The sequence below is a fragment of the Bufo bufo genome, chromosome 10 (genome assembly GCF_905171765.1).
Source record: "Bufo bufo chromosome 10, aBufBuf1.1, whole genome shotgun sequence".
NCBI lineage: Eukaryota > Metazoa > Chordata > Amphibia > Anura > Bufonidae > Bufo > Bufo bufo.
In genome coordinates this window covers 21098433-21115913 of record NC_053398.1, presented here as the reverse complement: position 1 = coordinate 21115913, position 17481 = coordinate 21098433, and the positions used below count along the sequence as shown (strand labels likewise).

Below are 17481 nucleotides of genomic sequence, written 5' to 3'. Positions count from 1 at the left end.
TGTCAGGGTCTCAATAACTTGTCATGTGGCCTTTACCATCAATTACAGCTTGACACCGACGTCTCCTGCTGTTCATGAGTCTGCTGAGTTATGGAATCCCACTCTTCTTGAAGGGCGGCCCTCAGGTCATTGAGGTTCTGGGGTACAGAGTTACGAGCCACTACACGGCGACTCAGCTGATCCCATAGGTTTTAAATGGGATTCAGGTCTGGAGAAAGTGCAGGCTACTCCATTTGAGGTCCCCCAGTCTCCAGCAGTCGTTCCCTAATGATGTGACCTCCATGAGCTGGTGCATTGTCCTCCATGAAGATGAAATTAGGCCTGTGTTGTTCATGCAGAGGCACAATGACTGGATTAATGATGTTCTTCAAGTAGTATGGGCTTGTCACTGTACCATTCACAAAGTGTAGGGCAGTTCTGTATTGACTAGATACACCTGCGCGCACTGTAACACCACCACCACCAAAGGCTCGTCTGGCGACAACAGTCTCCAACATCGTTGGCGGCCATAATTTCTGCTCAGCATAAATCGACTTTCATCAGTGAACAGCACTGAGGCCCACTGGTCCCTCATCCAGCGTAGATGCTCCCTGGCGCATATGCAAGACAATGACGCCTGTGGTCAGGTACCCTTGCAGGTTGTCTAGCACGCAGACCACAAGGATGTAAACGGTTTCGAATGGTCTGACGTGACACTTGTGTGCCTCTCACCTCCCTTAAATGTGCCTGGAGTTGTGTGACATTCATCATCCAGTTCCGCAGAGCATTGTTCACAATGAAGCCGTCAACAGTGTGGGATGTGGCCAAATGACGTCCACTTCTATGTCTTTCTGTGACTCTTCCAGTCTCTCTGTACCTCTGATACAACCTGCTGATGAGACTCTGTGACACTCTAAGCTCAGTGGCCACTTCCGTCTGAGAACATCCTGCTTGAAGCTTCGCAATGGAGAGGTACTGTTAGGTGTCGTCTTGGTCTCAAGATGACAAAATATGAACAGCATGATGAGGAGGACTGTTTAAATACCAATTCTAAATGAACCAGGAAATCTTTTGGGCGATTCATGGATCAAAAACCTGTTGTGAACTTTGCTGTTAAGCTCCTTGTTAGAGAACAGCAAGTTGGGTAAAAAGTACTTAAACACTGAACAGTTGGACATGTGCATGAAAATGTTTAGAGAAGGTCACATTAAGTTATCCTGTAAAGGAGTGAATTTTAGGTTCATCCTGAAATTTCACCCACAAGGCAAATATCCCTAACTTTTTGTGAGTAGTGTATATCTGGGGTAACCCCAACTTCCAACCAAGCCTGACCTCGCTCTCCTCATTTTGATAATGGCTTTCTGAATTCACATCAATAATTACTTCTCCCGCTCTAAAAACATCTCAGCACATCTAGGGTTTAAAGATTTTTTGCTCCCTTCAGCTTAAAGAGGACCTTTCACCTGTATAAACTATATGAACTGAGTATGCTGCCATATAGAGCGGCGCCCGGGGATCTCACTGCACTTACTATTATCCCCGGGCGCCGCTCCGTTCTCCCGTTATAGGCTCCGGTACCTTTGCTTCTTAAGTTATAGTAGGCGGTGTCCTCCCTTGTCCTGTGGGCGTCTCCTTCGCCTAGGCTGCAGCTCTGGCCATTCGCAGCGCACAGCTCACAGCCTGGGAGAAAAGAACCTCCCAGGCTGTGAGCTGTGCGCTGCGATTGGCCAGCGCTGCAGCCTAGGCGAAGGAGACGCCCACAGGACAAGGGAAGACACCGCCTACTATAACTTAAGAAGCAAAGGTACCGGAGCCTATAACGGGAGAACGGAGCGGCGCCCGGGGATAATAGTAAGTGCAGTGAGATCCCCGGGTGCCGCTCTCCATGTCAGCATACTCAGTTACCATAGTTTATACAGGTGAAAGGTCCTCTTTAATATCATTTGCAGTGATCCCTGGGTAGCCCTCTACTACACCACGAAGCCCCAGCCCACACTTGCACACCGTTTCACCTCTTAAAAACCAGAAAGACTACGGTCCACTCATGGATATAAAGCACTGTCCCACTACAGGAGGTTAGGACTAGAATGGATGGCTATAATAAATGAGAACCTTTCTAGGATTCTGCTAAACAAAACAAATTTAATTTAGCAATATGTGCAAACTGCAGTACTTAACGAGAAGGTCCACCTTCACAACCAATTGTTATTGTTCCCAAGTATTTCACCTGAAAAAAATAACGCCTACAAGGTTGTACCTACAGCTCCTATGCAGACCTATGTCACCATAATGATAGACTACAAGTAAACTCTGTGCAGTCTAATCCTGCTTTCTATATGTTTGCTACTCCTCACATAACATAAATTTGGTCGATGACTGAGAATTAGGAAATGAATGGATGCAATATGACTGCAGGATCAGACTACACAGGGTTAGTTTGCAGTCTGTTACCATGGAGACATATAGGCCTGTACAGGAGCTGTAGGCACAAAATGATATTTCATTTGGAATATTTGCACAGTTGCTTTATACATCATTTCACTGAACTGGAACGATAAACTATAAGTAGTTGACAAGTTCGATGTTTCCTTCAAGAGGTTTACCCGTCAACACCTTATGATATGCCCTACCGAGACATGTGGGGGATTTGTACCCCCTCCTTTAAGGCCCTTTTACATTTGCCAAGGATCTGTCTCGTTATCGGGAATGTATGTGCCTATAAACGTCACAATAACTGGCCTGTGTAAATGTGCCCCCGATCGCCTAATAAATGAGCAAACTGCTTGTTATCGGCAGTACATCGCTCTGTTTAAACAGGGATCTGTGCCCACAAAAAATTTATCTGTATGGGGATGAACGATTGCTGTAGAGATCATTCAGCCCCATGTAGAGGAGATGAACGCTGCATCTAAATGTAGCTTGAATGAGCAGGCAATGATCAGGAATTAAGGATTCTTTACTGATTATTGCCCGGTGTATCGGCACAATGTAAATATGCTCTTAGTTGAAGATGCAATGGTCAAAGCAAAGATTGATTTAGTCGAATTAAACAATGACAAATCCAGGAAACCTGAGAAAAAAATATTTTATAAAGACCATTTGGAGGCTCAGAATTACTCCCCTATTTCCACCACCACCTCAGTTACTGTGCTGAACTCAAGAGTCTGGGGGACCAGTAGTATACTGGAGCTATGGTCTCTTTGAAGAATCCCGTCCTCATGGTCCCTTTCTGAATGGACCTTCAAGAAAGTCTCTGAGTCAATGGGAAGCAATGGAGTGTGGGATTTACCCATCTCAGAGTCCTCTGTGCAACCAGCAACCAATATTTTTTCTGAGCTCCCATCGACTTGCACCAGCAGGAGGGTATGCTCCTGCTCAGTGTCCTCCATCGTTACTTCTTTGGTACCCACAACCACAGATTTATGCCCATCCTCTCTGTGGCTGTGAAGATGGCGGTTTAGGCTGTGCTGGAAAGAGTAGCCCATGCCGCACACATGGCAGCGGAATGGCTTCTCCTCCAGATGGGATTTAAGATGCCGCCGGAGCTTGGTGGCAATAGGGTAAGATTTGCCGCAGTACTTGCAAAGGAATGGACGATCGCCAGTGTGTAGCCGCTCATGGGCCCGTAAAGTATGAGGGTCTTTTAATGCTTTGCCGCAGACAGTACACAAATGCATTTCCCCTGTGTGCGTGATTAAATGGCGTTTGAGTTCAGGCTGCTGGGGAAATGCGTCTCCGCAGTACTGGCACTTATAGGGCTTCTCACCGGTGTGAAGTCGTTGGTGGATCCGCAAATTTCCTCTGTGGCGGAAAGAGTTTCCGCACTCCGAACACGTGTGTGGCTTTTCCCCCGTGTGTATAAGCATGTGGTTTCGGAGCGAGCAGACGTTGGCCAGTTGCTTTTCACAGATGCCGCACTGCAGAAGACTCTTCATCTCATTGGAGCGAGGTGAGCAGTAGTTCTTCCGGTGAATGCGCAGGGTCGGCCGCCGTGCAAAGCTCTTTCCACAGGCCTCGCAGCGATAAGGACGCTGTCCCGTGTGCAATACAGAGTGCTCCTTTAGGTCTCGCTGGGTGCCGTACGCCTTATCACACTGGGAACACTTGAAGGGACGTAGACCTCTGTGACCTAGCAGATGAGCTTTGAAGCTCTCCTCCGAGCAGTATTCTTTCCCGCACTCTGAGCACAAGAATGGCTTGATCCCACTGTGTATGAAGCTGTGTCTCTTTAAATGACCCAACTGGAAGAAGCTTTTATTACACTCTTTACAATGGAATTTGCGCTCTGACTCCTCTTTCGGTTTTGTCCCTTTTGTCTCATTCGCTTTCTTCACATTTTCCGGAGGATCTTTAAGTTCCTCCAGTCTGGGCACCTTACTTCGTCTTTCCTCTTTCCTTCCTGGATTGCCAGAGCATTTCCTCTTGGAGTTTCTCTTATCTTGGTCACTTGATGGTTTTGCATCTTGGATCTCTGTCTTGTCATCTCTCACTTTTTCACCTGCTGAAATATCTCCTGGTGTATTATTATTCTCCATATTCTTGGGGTTATTAGTGCTCTCGTGAACTTCCTTGGGTCCAGTTGTAGGGGCACTGGACACCTGGGGTTTCATTGGATGTATATGGATAGATCTCAATGGAAAGAAATTTTGGGACACTGTAGTACTGGGACTGCTGGTAGTCATCTCCTTCTTCACACTGTTCACATCATCTGAGAAATCTAAAAAGTGCAAAAAAATTGACAGAGGTAAGCTGCAATCTATAATTTACATCTAACTTATGATAGCTTAGCTCTAAAACATAACTCGAAACAAATCATGAATATTACACCTCTACGTAAAGGCTATGGACACCTTTGTATTGCTTTTTTTTGTATTATTGAATTGCATGTATTGAGTGTATTAAAAAAAAATTCTAATTGAGTTTGAATAAACATTTTCTTGGTTTGGCCTCTACAGTTGGCGTGTGTATGCACTACACAGCCGGCTGCAGAAAGCCATTCTGTGATAAATCCATGAGACAGGCTTTCTGACAGGTTGGACCTCCAGCCCCAACCAACCAAGCAAGATTTTTGATCAAACACTATAAGGCTACATGCACACGACCGTTGTGTGTTTTGCGGTCCGCAAATCGTGGATCCACAAAACACGGATGGAGTCCGTGCGCGTTCCGGAACGGCACGGACAGCCTTTAACATAACTGCCTATTCTTGTCCGCAAAGCGCGGACAAGAATAGGCCATGTTATATTTTTTTTGCGGGGGCCACGGAACACGGAGCCAAAACTGTGGCTCGGATGCGGACCACAACAACGGCCGTGTGCATGAGGCCTTAGAATTATTATTATTTTTTTTCATGCAGCTTTAATAATAATAAACAATTGATATAGGGGTCTATAACCTTTACAGGGCTCCTCTGTTTTGGAGAGTTTCCACTTGTTAAAAGTATCCCAACTTCAAATTGGTTTTTGTGGCCAGTCAATGGCTCCAGTGGCACTGACGACCTCCACCCTTGCTGGAAGTTTACATGTGGGAACCTCAGTGCAGCAAAGACAGCAGTGGAACCAAGGACCAGAGCGTCAGGGAATAGGTAACGTGTGCTTCCCTTGACAGGTCCCGCTGGGAGGTGGGGTTATTTAAAACATGCTTGGAAGCTGGACAACTCCTTTAAGACTCATGCACACCGCCGTATGTTTGGTCCGCATCCAATCCGTAGTTTTTGCGGGAACGGATGCGCACCCTTTCGTTTCAATGGGTCTGCAAAACATGTGCTGTCTGCATCCGCACGTCCGTTCCGCAGCCCTGCAAAAAAAGACAGAACATGGCCTATTTTTGTCCAGTTTTCAGACAAGGATAGGACATTTTTACACAAGTTAAAGGGGTGTTCCGAGATTTTGATACTGGTGGCCTATCCGACACTCGGGACCCCTGATGATCAGCTGTTTGAGAAGGCACTGGCGCTCATAGCCTTCTCTGTGCTTACCAAGCACGGCACCGTATATTGTATAGCGGCTGTGCTTGGTATCGAGCTCAGCCCCACTGAAGTGAATGGGGCTGAGCGCAATACCAAGCACAGCCGCGATACAATGTACAGCGATGTGCTTGGTAAGCACGAAGCAGGCCGTGGCGCTGACAAGAGCGCCGAAGCCTTCTAAAACAGCTGATCGGCGGGGGTTCTGAGTGTCGGACCCCCACCGATCAAATATTGGTGACCTATCCAGAGGATAAGTCATCAGTATCAAAATCTTGGAAAACCCCTTTAAAAAAATTTATAGTAGCATGCACTCGGCTAGGATCCGTGTTTTGTGGACCGTAAAACACTTACAGCCGTGTACATGAGCCCTTAAAGCTGATCACAAAGGTCCCCCCTGCTCGGGCCCCAGCGGTCAGCTGTGATCTGTCGGGACTAACTGTTCATTTGCAGCACTAAAGGACAAATGAAGAATTACACAATGGACAATCAATGGGCTGTTGGGGTAACAAAGGATAGGTCAGGTCCCCTAGACAGAGAAATGCTCTATGTAACTGCTTTCTAGTCTGACCAAGTGTTGAGCATCCAAAACAGGAATTTCAAAAGGGAATTGCATTTCTAGCAATTCCTTAAAAGCGTATCCACGCCCAGTTAACTCCCTCTTTTATGACAGCGCCAGGAGATTGCCGGAGCAGCAAGGAAACATGAACAGAGCAAAATCTGGCTCCAGGAGATGAATTAAAAGTCTTCAATATTTTATTAGTGCCTGTACACACATGGAAAACACTCCGGGTATGGTCTTAATCCTAACATATTATACAAAAAAAGTATTGAACAGTTTTAATTCATCTAGCGGAGCCAGTTTTTTTTTCTATCCACAGGATATGTCATAAATTCCTAACAGCTGAAGATCCCACCACTGGGTCTATCACCTTTCACTTGCTTGGGGCGAGATGTGACTGCTTTTCAATATGGAAAAGTGGAGGCCGACGTTCCTATATTATGTCACTGGAGAGAGACAAGGACGCGTCACACACAGCCTTCACTTCTCTCCACTGACAGAATGTAGGCGACGTAAGACTGGAAATATGTAGGACACACCTGTAGTTCGGGTGCACTCTGCCTCCTCTGTAGATGTACCCGGTGAGACTTCCCCGGTCATTTCTATATTGGCAGACAGCTTCGCTCCCTCTGGCTCTGGAATGAGCGCCAACATGGCTTCCTCTTGTTCCGCATTGACCGCTGTCGTCTCTAGTTCGGACCCTCCTGCTGAGGTGCAGCACTTTGGCCGAGGAGTCGCAACCAACACTTCAGGCTGCAGGGACGGTAATGGACATTCTGTTCTGCCCTTAATCTGCTGGGCCGGTCCGTCATATTCAGTCTCTGCTGCTACCTGCAGCGAGTCATTGACAGTAGTGTCGCTCACTGAATTTGGAGAAGGTGGGGTTGTGCCTTCATCATCCTGATCACAGACTACGTGCTCCTCTTGGGGAAGGAGCAGCTCAGAACCTGGCTGGACGGATGTGGTAACCTGGAGTTGGAGAACTCCTTTAAGTCTGTAGAATTTCACATTTTCCTTCCCTGCGCTTCTCCTTACAAACCTGCAAAACACCATAAGTTTCAGTGAAGTTCTCCAGAGCAAGACGTCTCAGTAACTGTCACAAATCATTTAGAATAAAACATACGGTAGATTTTCACTAAAGTTGCCATTTTTTTCAAATGCTCACAACAATGTAAATGAATAAAAATGACTCACACTCCCCTTACCGATCCCTCCTGTCACTTCCTGGTCCCCTGCCGGTCTCCCTGGCCCCTCTTGTCACATAGGAAATGACTGCTCAGCCAATCAGTGCATGAGGCGGGTCAATATTGTCGCTAGTGATTGGCTGAGCAGTCACTTACTGTGTGTTGAGGGGAACCGAGAAGTAGGGACTGACGGGGAGAAACGCTGGAATGGGAGTCGTGGGAAATTAGTACTACACGGCTGCTGGAGGAGAAAGCCCTGGCTGGCCGCGACTTCCCCCAGCAGAATCAGCTGTTCTCTGGGGGGGCCAGGAGCAGGGCTCGTGACATCTAGCTGATCGGTGTGGAAGCCACATTCTAAAAGGGTTAGTCTGTTATGAGACAACCCCTTTAAAGCAACACTCCGGGCAAAGACTGTGCTATGCCTAGTGCAGAACCGGAAAGGGCAGTACAAGACACAATGATTAAAAAAACACTGCACATTTATAATGCTGTGCGTCTCTACCCGACCAACGCTGAAATGACGGCATTATGTGAGTACAAATCATATCAGCGGAGGGCGGGCAGAAATCCACAGCATTATAAATCATTATGATGCCTGCGGTCTGTTACAGGAGAAGTGTCTATAAGGCTACTTTCACACTTGCGCTTTCCCTTTCCACTATTGAGATCCGTCATAGGATCTCAATAGTGGGGAAAAAAACGCTTCCGTTTTGTCACCATTCATTGTCAATGGGGACAAAACTGAACGAAACAGAGTCACCAGAATGCATTCCGTTCCGTTTGGTTGCGCTCCCATTGCGGACAGAATAACGCTGCGAGCAGCGTTTTTCTGTCCGTGACGTGGTGCGGAGCAAGGCTGACGCACAATGTAAATCAATGGGGACGGATGCGTTTTCTCCGATACAATAGAAAACGGATCCGCCCCCCATTGACTTTCAATGAAGTTCATGACGGATCCGTCTTGATTATTTCATAGATAATACAACTGAATCTGTTCATAACGGATGCAGACGGTTGTATTATCAGTAACGGAGGCGTTTTTGCTTCCATGACGGATCCAGCAAAAAACGCAGGTGTGAAAGTCACAATCCGACAAAGAGCAGAGGTTTCCCGCAGTAGACATCTGAAATTAGCCCAAAGGGATATTCCCCATATCCACAGGATATCCATAGTTGTCAGACAGGTGCCATTCAAACCTCGGACCTGCACCTATCTGGAGAAACCCCTTTTTTGCAGGTGCTGTGAACGGAGGGGCGTCCGCGCATGCGCAGCTCTCTCCGTTCACTTCTATGGCAGTTCTGAAAAAAGCCTGACTGCTTAGGCTACTTTCACACTCGCATGTTGTGCGGATACCTCATGGACGGATCCGTTCAGATAATACAACCATCCAGAACGGATCCATTTGTATTATCTTTAAATAGCCAAGACGGATCCGTCTTGAACACCATTGAAAGTCAATGGAGGACGGATCCGTTTTCTATTGTGTCAGTGAAAACGGATCCGTCCCCATTGACTTACATTGTGTGTCAGGACGGATCCGTTTGGCTCAGTTTAATCATACGGACACCAAAACGCTGCAAGTCAGTCTCCAAAGCGGAATGGAGGCTGAACTGATGCATTCTGAGCGGATCCTTTTCTATTCAGAATGCAAACTGATCCGTTTTGGACCGCTTGTGAGAGCCCTGAACGGATCTCACAAATGGAAAGCCAAAACGCGAGTGTTATACATACCTCAGCCAATGACACTCTCCGTGCTGTAACGATGACGTGGGACCTTCCTATGAGGAAATGAAAAGTGCATGAATGACTCACAGGACTGACCAGTGGTCCTGACCGATGCTTCTCACATACATTACACACCTCAGGTAGTGACAGTTCATCTTCAGGGACTGGACCGCAGGAAGCAATGAGAGCGCCACTGGGCAAAGTTCTGCCAACGCACCACAGTCCGATCCCATCCTGCGACAGAGAGGGTCCCAGGGCCAGGCCACAAGGGAGTTCGCGCAGCACCTTCTGAATGACATCCTGTGTGCGGTCCACGGGCGGGGATGTAACTGAAGAATTCATACCATCTGTGGAGAGACGAGAGCGATGGCCATGGATTTACATACGAAGCTGGACTGACACATCTACACTGGTGGCGAGACCTCCTGTTCCAGTATCATGAAGCACTGGCGCCAACACAGCTGATGTCTGTCATAAGGGGCGCACGTAGGCAGGCTTTGTTAAGGGAAGGGAGGGAAAGGACAACTCCTGTAGGATGCTACACGTCATACACTTAGCGCACAAGCATAAACTACCCTTAGCAGTAATGGGACGCAGAAAAGGCCTTCGACAGGGTCAATTGGGCCTTTATGGAGGCTACTCTGCGGAAGTTCAATTTCCCCCCTGAGTTAATTAAAGCCATATTCACGCTATACACGCAACCCACTGCTTGCTTTGTCACCCCCAAAACAAATTTTTTTTTTTGGGCTTGTTAAAATTCTTATTTAACGACTATTCCCTATATAGGGCTCTTACCTTTGTCTGTGGCTTCGTTTCCTTAAAAATCGATCTTTTAAAATATGCAAATGACTTCACTACCAGTAAGTAGGGCGTCTACTTGCTGGTAGCCGCCACAAAACCGCCCCCTCCTCCTGTTGATTGACAGGGCCAGCGAGCGCTCTCCTCTTCCGGCTGGCCCTGTCAGCATTTCAAATCGCGCGCCTGTCTTCATTCGGCGCAGGCGCTCTGAGAGAAGGACGCTCGCCTCCTCAGCACTCCCTCAGTGCGCCTGCACCGATGACGTCACCAAAAGAGAAGACGTCATCGGCGCAGGCGCACTGAGGGAGTGCTGAGGAGGCGAGCGTCCTTCTCTCAGAGCGCCTGCGCCGAATGAAGACAGGCGCGCGATTTGAAATGCTGACAGGGCCAGCCGGAAGAGGAGATCACTCGCTGGCCCTGTCAATCAACAGGAGGAGGGGGCGGATGACCCAGTATCAGAATTACCGATACTTAGTAAAATGCTAGACGACTTCGGCTCGCTTTTCCAACTTTAAGGTGAATGTCTCAAAAACAGAGATATTGAACATCCCACTCCCTCCTAAGAAGGTCTCCCTAGCAAAGAAACACTCACCCTACCCATGGGTGGCAGACACTCTAAAATATCTGGGCATTCAATTGCCTAGTCAACTCTCCAAATTGTATAGTTCCAATTTCCCCCCACTACTAACTGAGATCAAAAGTCTATTGCGAGACTAGGACTATCCTTTTATCTCGTGGACGGGGCGCAAGAACCTTCTAAAAACATACCCACTCATGTGCCAGTCAGCGTCTTCAGCTCTATTCCATCTATGTTCTCTAAATTCGTCTGGAAAAGACGCAGACCCAGATTACCCGAAACTGCGCTCAGAAAACAACAGATCTTATTATAAAGCTATACATTTAAACAGGTGGTTGGAGCTGATCAAGCCGAGCAAACAATTGGATTTGGAGATTCTCTAGGCTCCTCATTGCAGAAAATCCTATGGTGGCCGACAGCAGGTACTCCTAGACGCGCAGACCTTGACCCACTACTGAAAGACACATGTCAAGTCTGGTTATCCTTGAAGGATGCTCTGACGCCCTTCATGTCTCCATTGCTCCCCTCAAGCCTACTCCCTATTGTTGTAACTAATATTGACTTACCTTACGCAGATTTTTGGGAGCAGTTTAGAGATATCCCTGTAAGGCCTCATGCACCCGGCCGTTGTTTGGGTCCGCATCCGAGCCGCCATTTTTGCTGCTCGGATGCGGACCCATTTACTTCAATAGGGCCGCAAAAGATGCGGACAGCACTCCGTGTGCTGTCCGCATCCGTTGCTCTGCAAAAAAAATAGAACATGTCCCTATTCTTGTCCGTTTTGCGGACAAGAATAGGCATTTCTACAATGGGCTGCCCGTTCCGTTCATTGCGGAAGGCACATGGGCGGCTTCCGTTTTTTGCGAATCCGCGGTTTGCGGACCGCAAAAAACGGAGCGGTCGTGTGCATGAGGCCTAATGGATATCTTCCATTCTAATGTGGAAACACTACAGAAGTTGTTGCAGCATACACCCTCTAACCCGCTTCATATAGCGCATCTCAAGAGAGGAGCTGAGAGTTTCCTACAGGCCTTTTCTTTTAAAAGCCAACTCACACCTCTGGAAACCATTTTATCAGTAAGTCTCCCAGCACAGAGGAAAGTAAGCAAACTCTACTCTCTACTTATCGCCCCACAAGCTGGTTTTAAACCAGCATTTCTCTACTCCTGGGAAAGGGAGTAAGGCCTCTTCCACACGGGCGTTGCGGGAAAAGGTGCGGGTGCGTTGCGGGAACATGCGCGATTTTTCCGCGCGAGTGCAAAACATTGTAATGCGTTTTGCACTCGCGTGAGAAAAATCTGCATGTTTGGTACCCAAACCCGAACTTCTTCACAGAAGTTCGGGTTTGGGTTAGGTGCAGGGTAGATTGTATTATTTTCCCTTATAACATGGTTATAAAAAAAATTAAAAATAATTAAACTCACCTTAATCCACTTGATCGCGCAGCCCGGCATCTCTTCTGTCTTCTTTTTTGCTGTGTGCAGGAACAGGACCTGTGGTGACGTCACTCCGGTCATCACATGTGGTGTATTAAGAATGCTATTATTTTCCCTTATAACCATGTTATAAGGGAAAATAATAATGATCGGGTCCCCATCCTGATCGTTTCCTAGCAACCATGCGTGAAAATCGCACCGCATCCGCACTTGCTTGCGATTTTCACGCAACCCCATTCATTTGTATAGGGCCTGCGTTACGTGAAAAACGCACAAAGAGGAGCATGCTGCCATTTTCACGCAACGCACAAGTGATGCGTGAAAATCACCGCTCATGTGAACAGCCCCATAGAAATGAATGGGTCGGGATTCAGTGCGGGTGCAATGCGTTCAACTCACGCATCGCATCCGCGCGGAATACTCGCCCGTGTGAAAGGGGCCTTGAACATTACTCTAACAGAGGAGGGGATAAAAGCTATTCTTCGTACATTGCATGGTTTCTTCGACATGCACCAGGTTACAAAAGAACCATTACAAACTACTAACCCGGTGGTACAGAACCCCAGACTATCTCTATACACACGATCTATCGCAATCTAGGGAATGCTGGAGATGTGAGACACGCGTATATGGAACGAGTGCCCACTGATTACCGCATATTGGAAACGGATTGAGGAAACTATCCAAAAGGTCTGCTCAGCTTCCTTCACCCTCAAACTCGATCAAATTGTCTTAGCAAGGCCAAGCCCATCATACCTACCATCAAAGAAAAACCTAATCACTCATATACTAGCAGCAGCGAAAGCCCTCATACCTACGGTATTCACTGGCTCAGTAAAGAGCCTCCGTCATTTCAGGAATGGCTCTCAAAAATGAACCAAATATGTATTTTTGAAGAGCTAACTAGCCTAGCCAACAGAACCAATGATAGATATATTACGGTAAACTATGGGCACCATGGAAGAAGTTTCAGGCTCAAAGGCAACAGGAAAACTCCTAAAACACTTTATTTGTATGTAGAAGAAGATATATTAAATATGCTATGTCAAGAACTCATAGATAACTTATGGATATCCATCTATTTCCCCCCCACCCTTCTTTTTTCCCTCACCCTTCTTCGTGCCATGGCTCTTCCCCTCTGCGAGGAGGGGGATGACATGGAGACGCTAAGATAAGGTGCTTATATTATCTACATGTAAACTATGTACAACGTTTATACCTGTTTTTGTAACAAGGATTTGTAACAGTTTCACGTGTTTTTGTGACAAAATCGTACGCATGCTGCAAAATGGCACTAATTGTAAATGTGCATTATCTTAATAATGAAAAATAAAGGATTAATAAAAAAAATAAGGGGCACATGTAGGGGGCGGCTTCATTCATACAAGTTGTGGGGAGCTTAGGGAGAAAATGAAGTGGAAAGGTTTCCCAGCTTGTAGTTAAAGAGGCATTCCAGTTGTTTCAAGTTATCCGCTATCCACAGGTGGTTCTCCTATTAGATCAGTGGGGGTCCTACTGCTGGGACCCCCTTACCTATCAAAAGAACGGGGGCACCGTACCCTTGCAGCCCCCCTGAAATGAACAGAGCAGCTGGTCGCACATTTGTGTGGCCGCTCCATTCATTTCTATGGGAGATTTGGAGACAGCAGAGTACAGCACTTGGCTATCTGCCGGGGCACGGGACCCCCGTTCTCATGATTAGTGGGGGTCCGAGTGGTAGTACCGCCACCGATCTAATAGTTATCCCCTATCCTGTGGATAGGGGATAACTTGAAACAACTGGAATACCCTTTAAAGAGGGTTTGCCTATACAGTATAAATCAGTGATCTGTGGCTCTTCAGCTGTGATGAAACTACAACTCCCAACAAATACAATGAAACCAGAGTTCCCCTTTAAATGGGTTCTCTCATTAAGACAACGTATACCCTATCTACAAGATAAGTGTCTGATCGGCGGGGGGTCAGTGCTCCCCTTTAAATGGAGCGACAGGCAGCAGACTGCAAGCGCTTGGCTATCAGCCCCACAGAGCTGAATGGAGTGGCATGGCGCATTCATGACCGCGGCTTCATTGAAATGGGAGAGCATGCTGGGATTTGTAGTTTTACAACAGCTGGCGTGCCGAAGGTTGCTGGGCCACTGTGAGCCAAAAAGGCCAGTACGAGATACCTGCACTGACACACTGTAGCAAACAATTAAGACAGGGCGCTATTAGAACAGTGCTGCTGATGTAAATGTAGCCAATTCTCAGATGTAGCAGTTCTGTAGTTAAAAAACTGCTCGCATTCACTGACGGCAAGCAGAGATCTCAAAATGATTATAGTGAGGAACTGAACTCCTTATATGGTATTAAATGGCATCTGTCAGCGGTTTTGTACCTATGACCCCGGCTGACCTGTTACATGTGCTCTTGGCAGCTGAAGGCGTCTGTGTTGGTCGCATGTTCATATATGCCCACATTACTGAGAAAAATGAAGTTTTAATATATGCAAATGAGCCTCTAGGAGCAACGGGGGCGTTACCATTACACCTAGAGGCTCTGCTCTCTGTGCAACTGCCGCACCCTCTGCACTTTGACAGGACCAGACAGTGGAAACGTGATCACACCCGGTTAGGTCAATCAAAGTGCAGCAGTTGCAGAGAGAGCAGAGCCTCTAGGTGTAATGGTAACGCCCCGTTGCTCCTAGAGGCTCATTTGCATATATTAAAACATAATTTTTCTCAGTAATGCGGACACATATGAACACGGGACCAACACAGATGCCTTCAGCTGCCAAGTGCACATGTAACAGGTCAGCCGGTGTCATAGGGACAAAACTGCTGACAGGTCCCCTTTAAAGGCATGCTGGGATTTGTAGTCCCCGTCAGGGCAGGAGGATAAAATAAGCTGCACCCTTCAGACCAGTGTCAGGGGCCAATCTGAGGCTACTTCTGCTGGTGGTGAACTCACCTCCCTGTCCTGTGTTTACCTACATACCGAGCAGGAAAATCACTCAACCGGAAGTAAGCGTGCAGCGCTCACCGGAAGTGCTATCAAAAATAGTGTTCTATAGGAAACACCACACATGCATATTGGTTCCGAGACCCCAAAACCGTTACAAAAATTGCCGCTTCCCTTGTCATATGCCGGTGTATGTTACTGCACGTTACAGATAAGAGACTGTCACCGTCGTCTACGGCCGTCTGCTCGCTGCGTACCCAGACTATAATTCCCAGAAGGCAGTGCGAATCACGTGAGCGGCAGCAGGTAACCCCGCCCAAATGGGCGGAGAGAGAAGAGGAGGAAAAGTATTGACAGTGGGAGGAGCTAGTTGTTATGGCGACCTGGTTTCCCGTTCCGCCTAGGAGCCGGATATTTGTGTGTTGGTGAGGACCCGGGAGGAGCCGCGGGAGCGTCGTTGTCACAGAGCCCCGGCTGGAGTGGCGGGCAGAGGTGAGGGGGCGGGGACACATCGGGGGTCACATGACCAGGGGCAGCAGGGGGTCCTCATGTTTACCTGTCAGTAGTGAAATTTGGGTGACTGCCCTGGAGTTTAGTGGAACTTACTGCAGTGTAGTGTGGAGGACTACTCCCATCCGTCAGTGCACAGGTGCAGTCCACAGGTGCAGAACCTTTTCTGAGCAGGGACTCTGTGTGCCATCCCCTGGGCTGGTGTGCAGCCCCCCTTCCTGGTGGGGGGCCATCGATCAGTACCTCCCCGGGGGGGGGGGGGAAGCCGTTGATCAGGACCTTCCCGGGGGGGAAGCCGTTGATCAGGACCTCCCCGGGGGGGAAGCCGTTGATCAGGACCTCCCCGGTGGGGAAGCCGTTGATCAGTACCTCCCCCGTGGGGAAGCCGTTGATCAGTACCTCCCCCGTGGGGAAGCCGTTAATCAGTACCTCCCCCGTGGGGAAGCCGTTAATCAGTACCTCCCCCGTGGGGAAGCCGTTAATCAGTACCTCCCCCGTGGGGAAGCCGTTAATCAGTACCTCCCCCGTGGGGAAGCCGTTAATCAGTACCTCCCCCGTGGGGAAGCCGTTAATCAGTACCTCCCCGGTGGGGAAGCCGTTAATCAGTACCTCCCCCGTGGGGAAGCCGTTAATCAGTACCTCCCCCGTGGGGAAGCCGTTAATCAGTACCTCCCCCGTGGGGAAGCCGTTAATCAGTACCTCCCCCGTGGGGAAGCCGTTAATCAGTACCTCCCCCGTGGGGAAGCCGTTAATCAGTACCTCCCCCGTGGGGAAGCCGTTAATCAGTACCTCCCCCGTGGGGAAGCCGTTAATCAGTACCTCCCCCGTGGGGAAGCCGTTGATCAGTACCTCCCCCGTGGGGAAGCCGTTGATCAGTACCTCCCCCGTGGGGAAGCCGTTGATCAGTACCTCCCCCGTGGGGAAGCCGTTGATCAGTACCTCCCCCGTGGGGAAGCCGTTGATCAGTACCTCCCCCGTGGGGAAGCCGTTGATCAGTACCTCCCCCGTGGGGAAGCCGTTAATCAGTACCTCCCCCGTGGGGAAGCCGTTGATCAGTACCTCCCCCGTGGGGAAGCCGTTGATCAGTACCTCCCCCGTGGGGAAGCCGTTGATCAGTACCTCCCCCGTGGGGAAGCCGTTGATCAGGATCTCCCCGGGGGAAGCCGTTGATCAGGATCTCCCCGGGGGAAGCCGTTGATCAGGATCTCCCCGGGGGAAGCCGTTGATCAGGATCTCCCCGGGGGAAGCCGTTGATCAGGATCTCCCCGGTGGGGGGGCCGTTGATCAGTACCTCCCCGGTGGGGGGCCGTTGATCAGGATTACTGGCATCACTAGTCATTCAATGTAGGTTGCTCATTGGGGAGAAGTCGCCAGGAGAACCCTTGATGTTGGGCCAGACATGTTATTGTTGGCAATGGTCAAGTACTGCTCAATGTGCCATAGACGTGCCCTCTGGTTATGGCTTGGTTTTTGCTCATTACTGCCCCTGGTCTATCATTGGCATCACCCTCTGAAAAGTTGGCATTTTCTGTAGGGAGGCCCCAGTGTGGCGTGGATGTTCTGTGCCTTAGGACCTACCTATACACCAGGCTGGATATTTCTCCTCTGAGTGCCAGGTTTGGCGTTGCCCGATTTCCCCATTTTACATTCCGGGGTCCGTCTTTCGTCCATGTTCCAGGGATGGCGTTCTCTTCAGCAACTCCTCTGTGCCAGGCTTGTTTGCAGTGGTCTCTGTGTGCCAGGGTTGCATCCCCCCTGCAGCCATTCCTAGGTTCAGTGCTGCAGAGGCTGGCGTGGGTGGCACGA

At 48.7% G+C, this 17481-nt stretch overlaps 2 protein-coding genes across 4 annotated transcripts in view; one reads left to right on the top strand and one right to left on the bottom strand.

Annotated features, from left to right (window-relative positions):
- Window positions 1-2952: 2952 nt before the first annotated feature.
- Window positions 2953-15449, bottom strand: ZNF408 (zinc finger protein 408). 2 transcript variants are annotated; one of them, XM_040409168.1, is made up of 5 exons: window positions 15175-15449; window positions 9551-9762; window positions 9422-9468; window positions 7046-7545; window positions 2953-4696 (listed from the first exon to the last, which is right to left on the bottom strand). In XM_040409168.1, the coding sequence occupies exons 2-5, from the start codon at window positions 9755-9757 to the stop codon at window positions 3093-3095; spliced, it is 2358 nt and encodes a 785-aa protein (XP_040265102.1). In that variant the 5' UTR covers window positions 9758-9762; window positions 15175-15449; the 3' UTR covers window positions 2953-3092. The 2 variants fall into 2 exon arrangements, with proteins under 2 accessions (XP_040265102.1, XP_040265103.1); XM_040409169.1 differs by having other exon boundaries at window positions 15247-15385.
- A 75-nt stretch (window positions 15450-15524) lies between these two features.
- Window positions 15525-17481, top strand: part of ARHGAP1 (Rho GTPase activating protein 1) — a 55978-nt gene continuing 54021 nt past the window's right edge. For both annotated transcript variants that reach the window (XM_040409172.1, XM_040409171.1), the window contains exon 1: window positions 15525-15657. The gene's annotated coding sequence lies outside the window, so the exon portion shown is untranslated. The remainder of the gene's footprint in view (window positions 15658-17481) is intronic.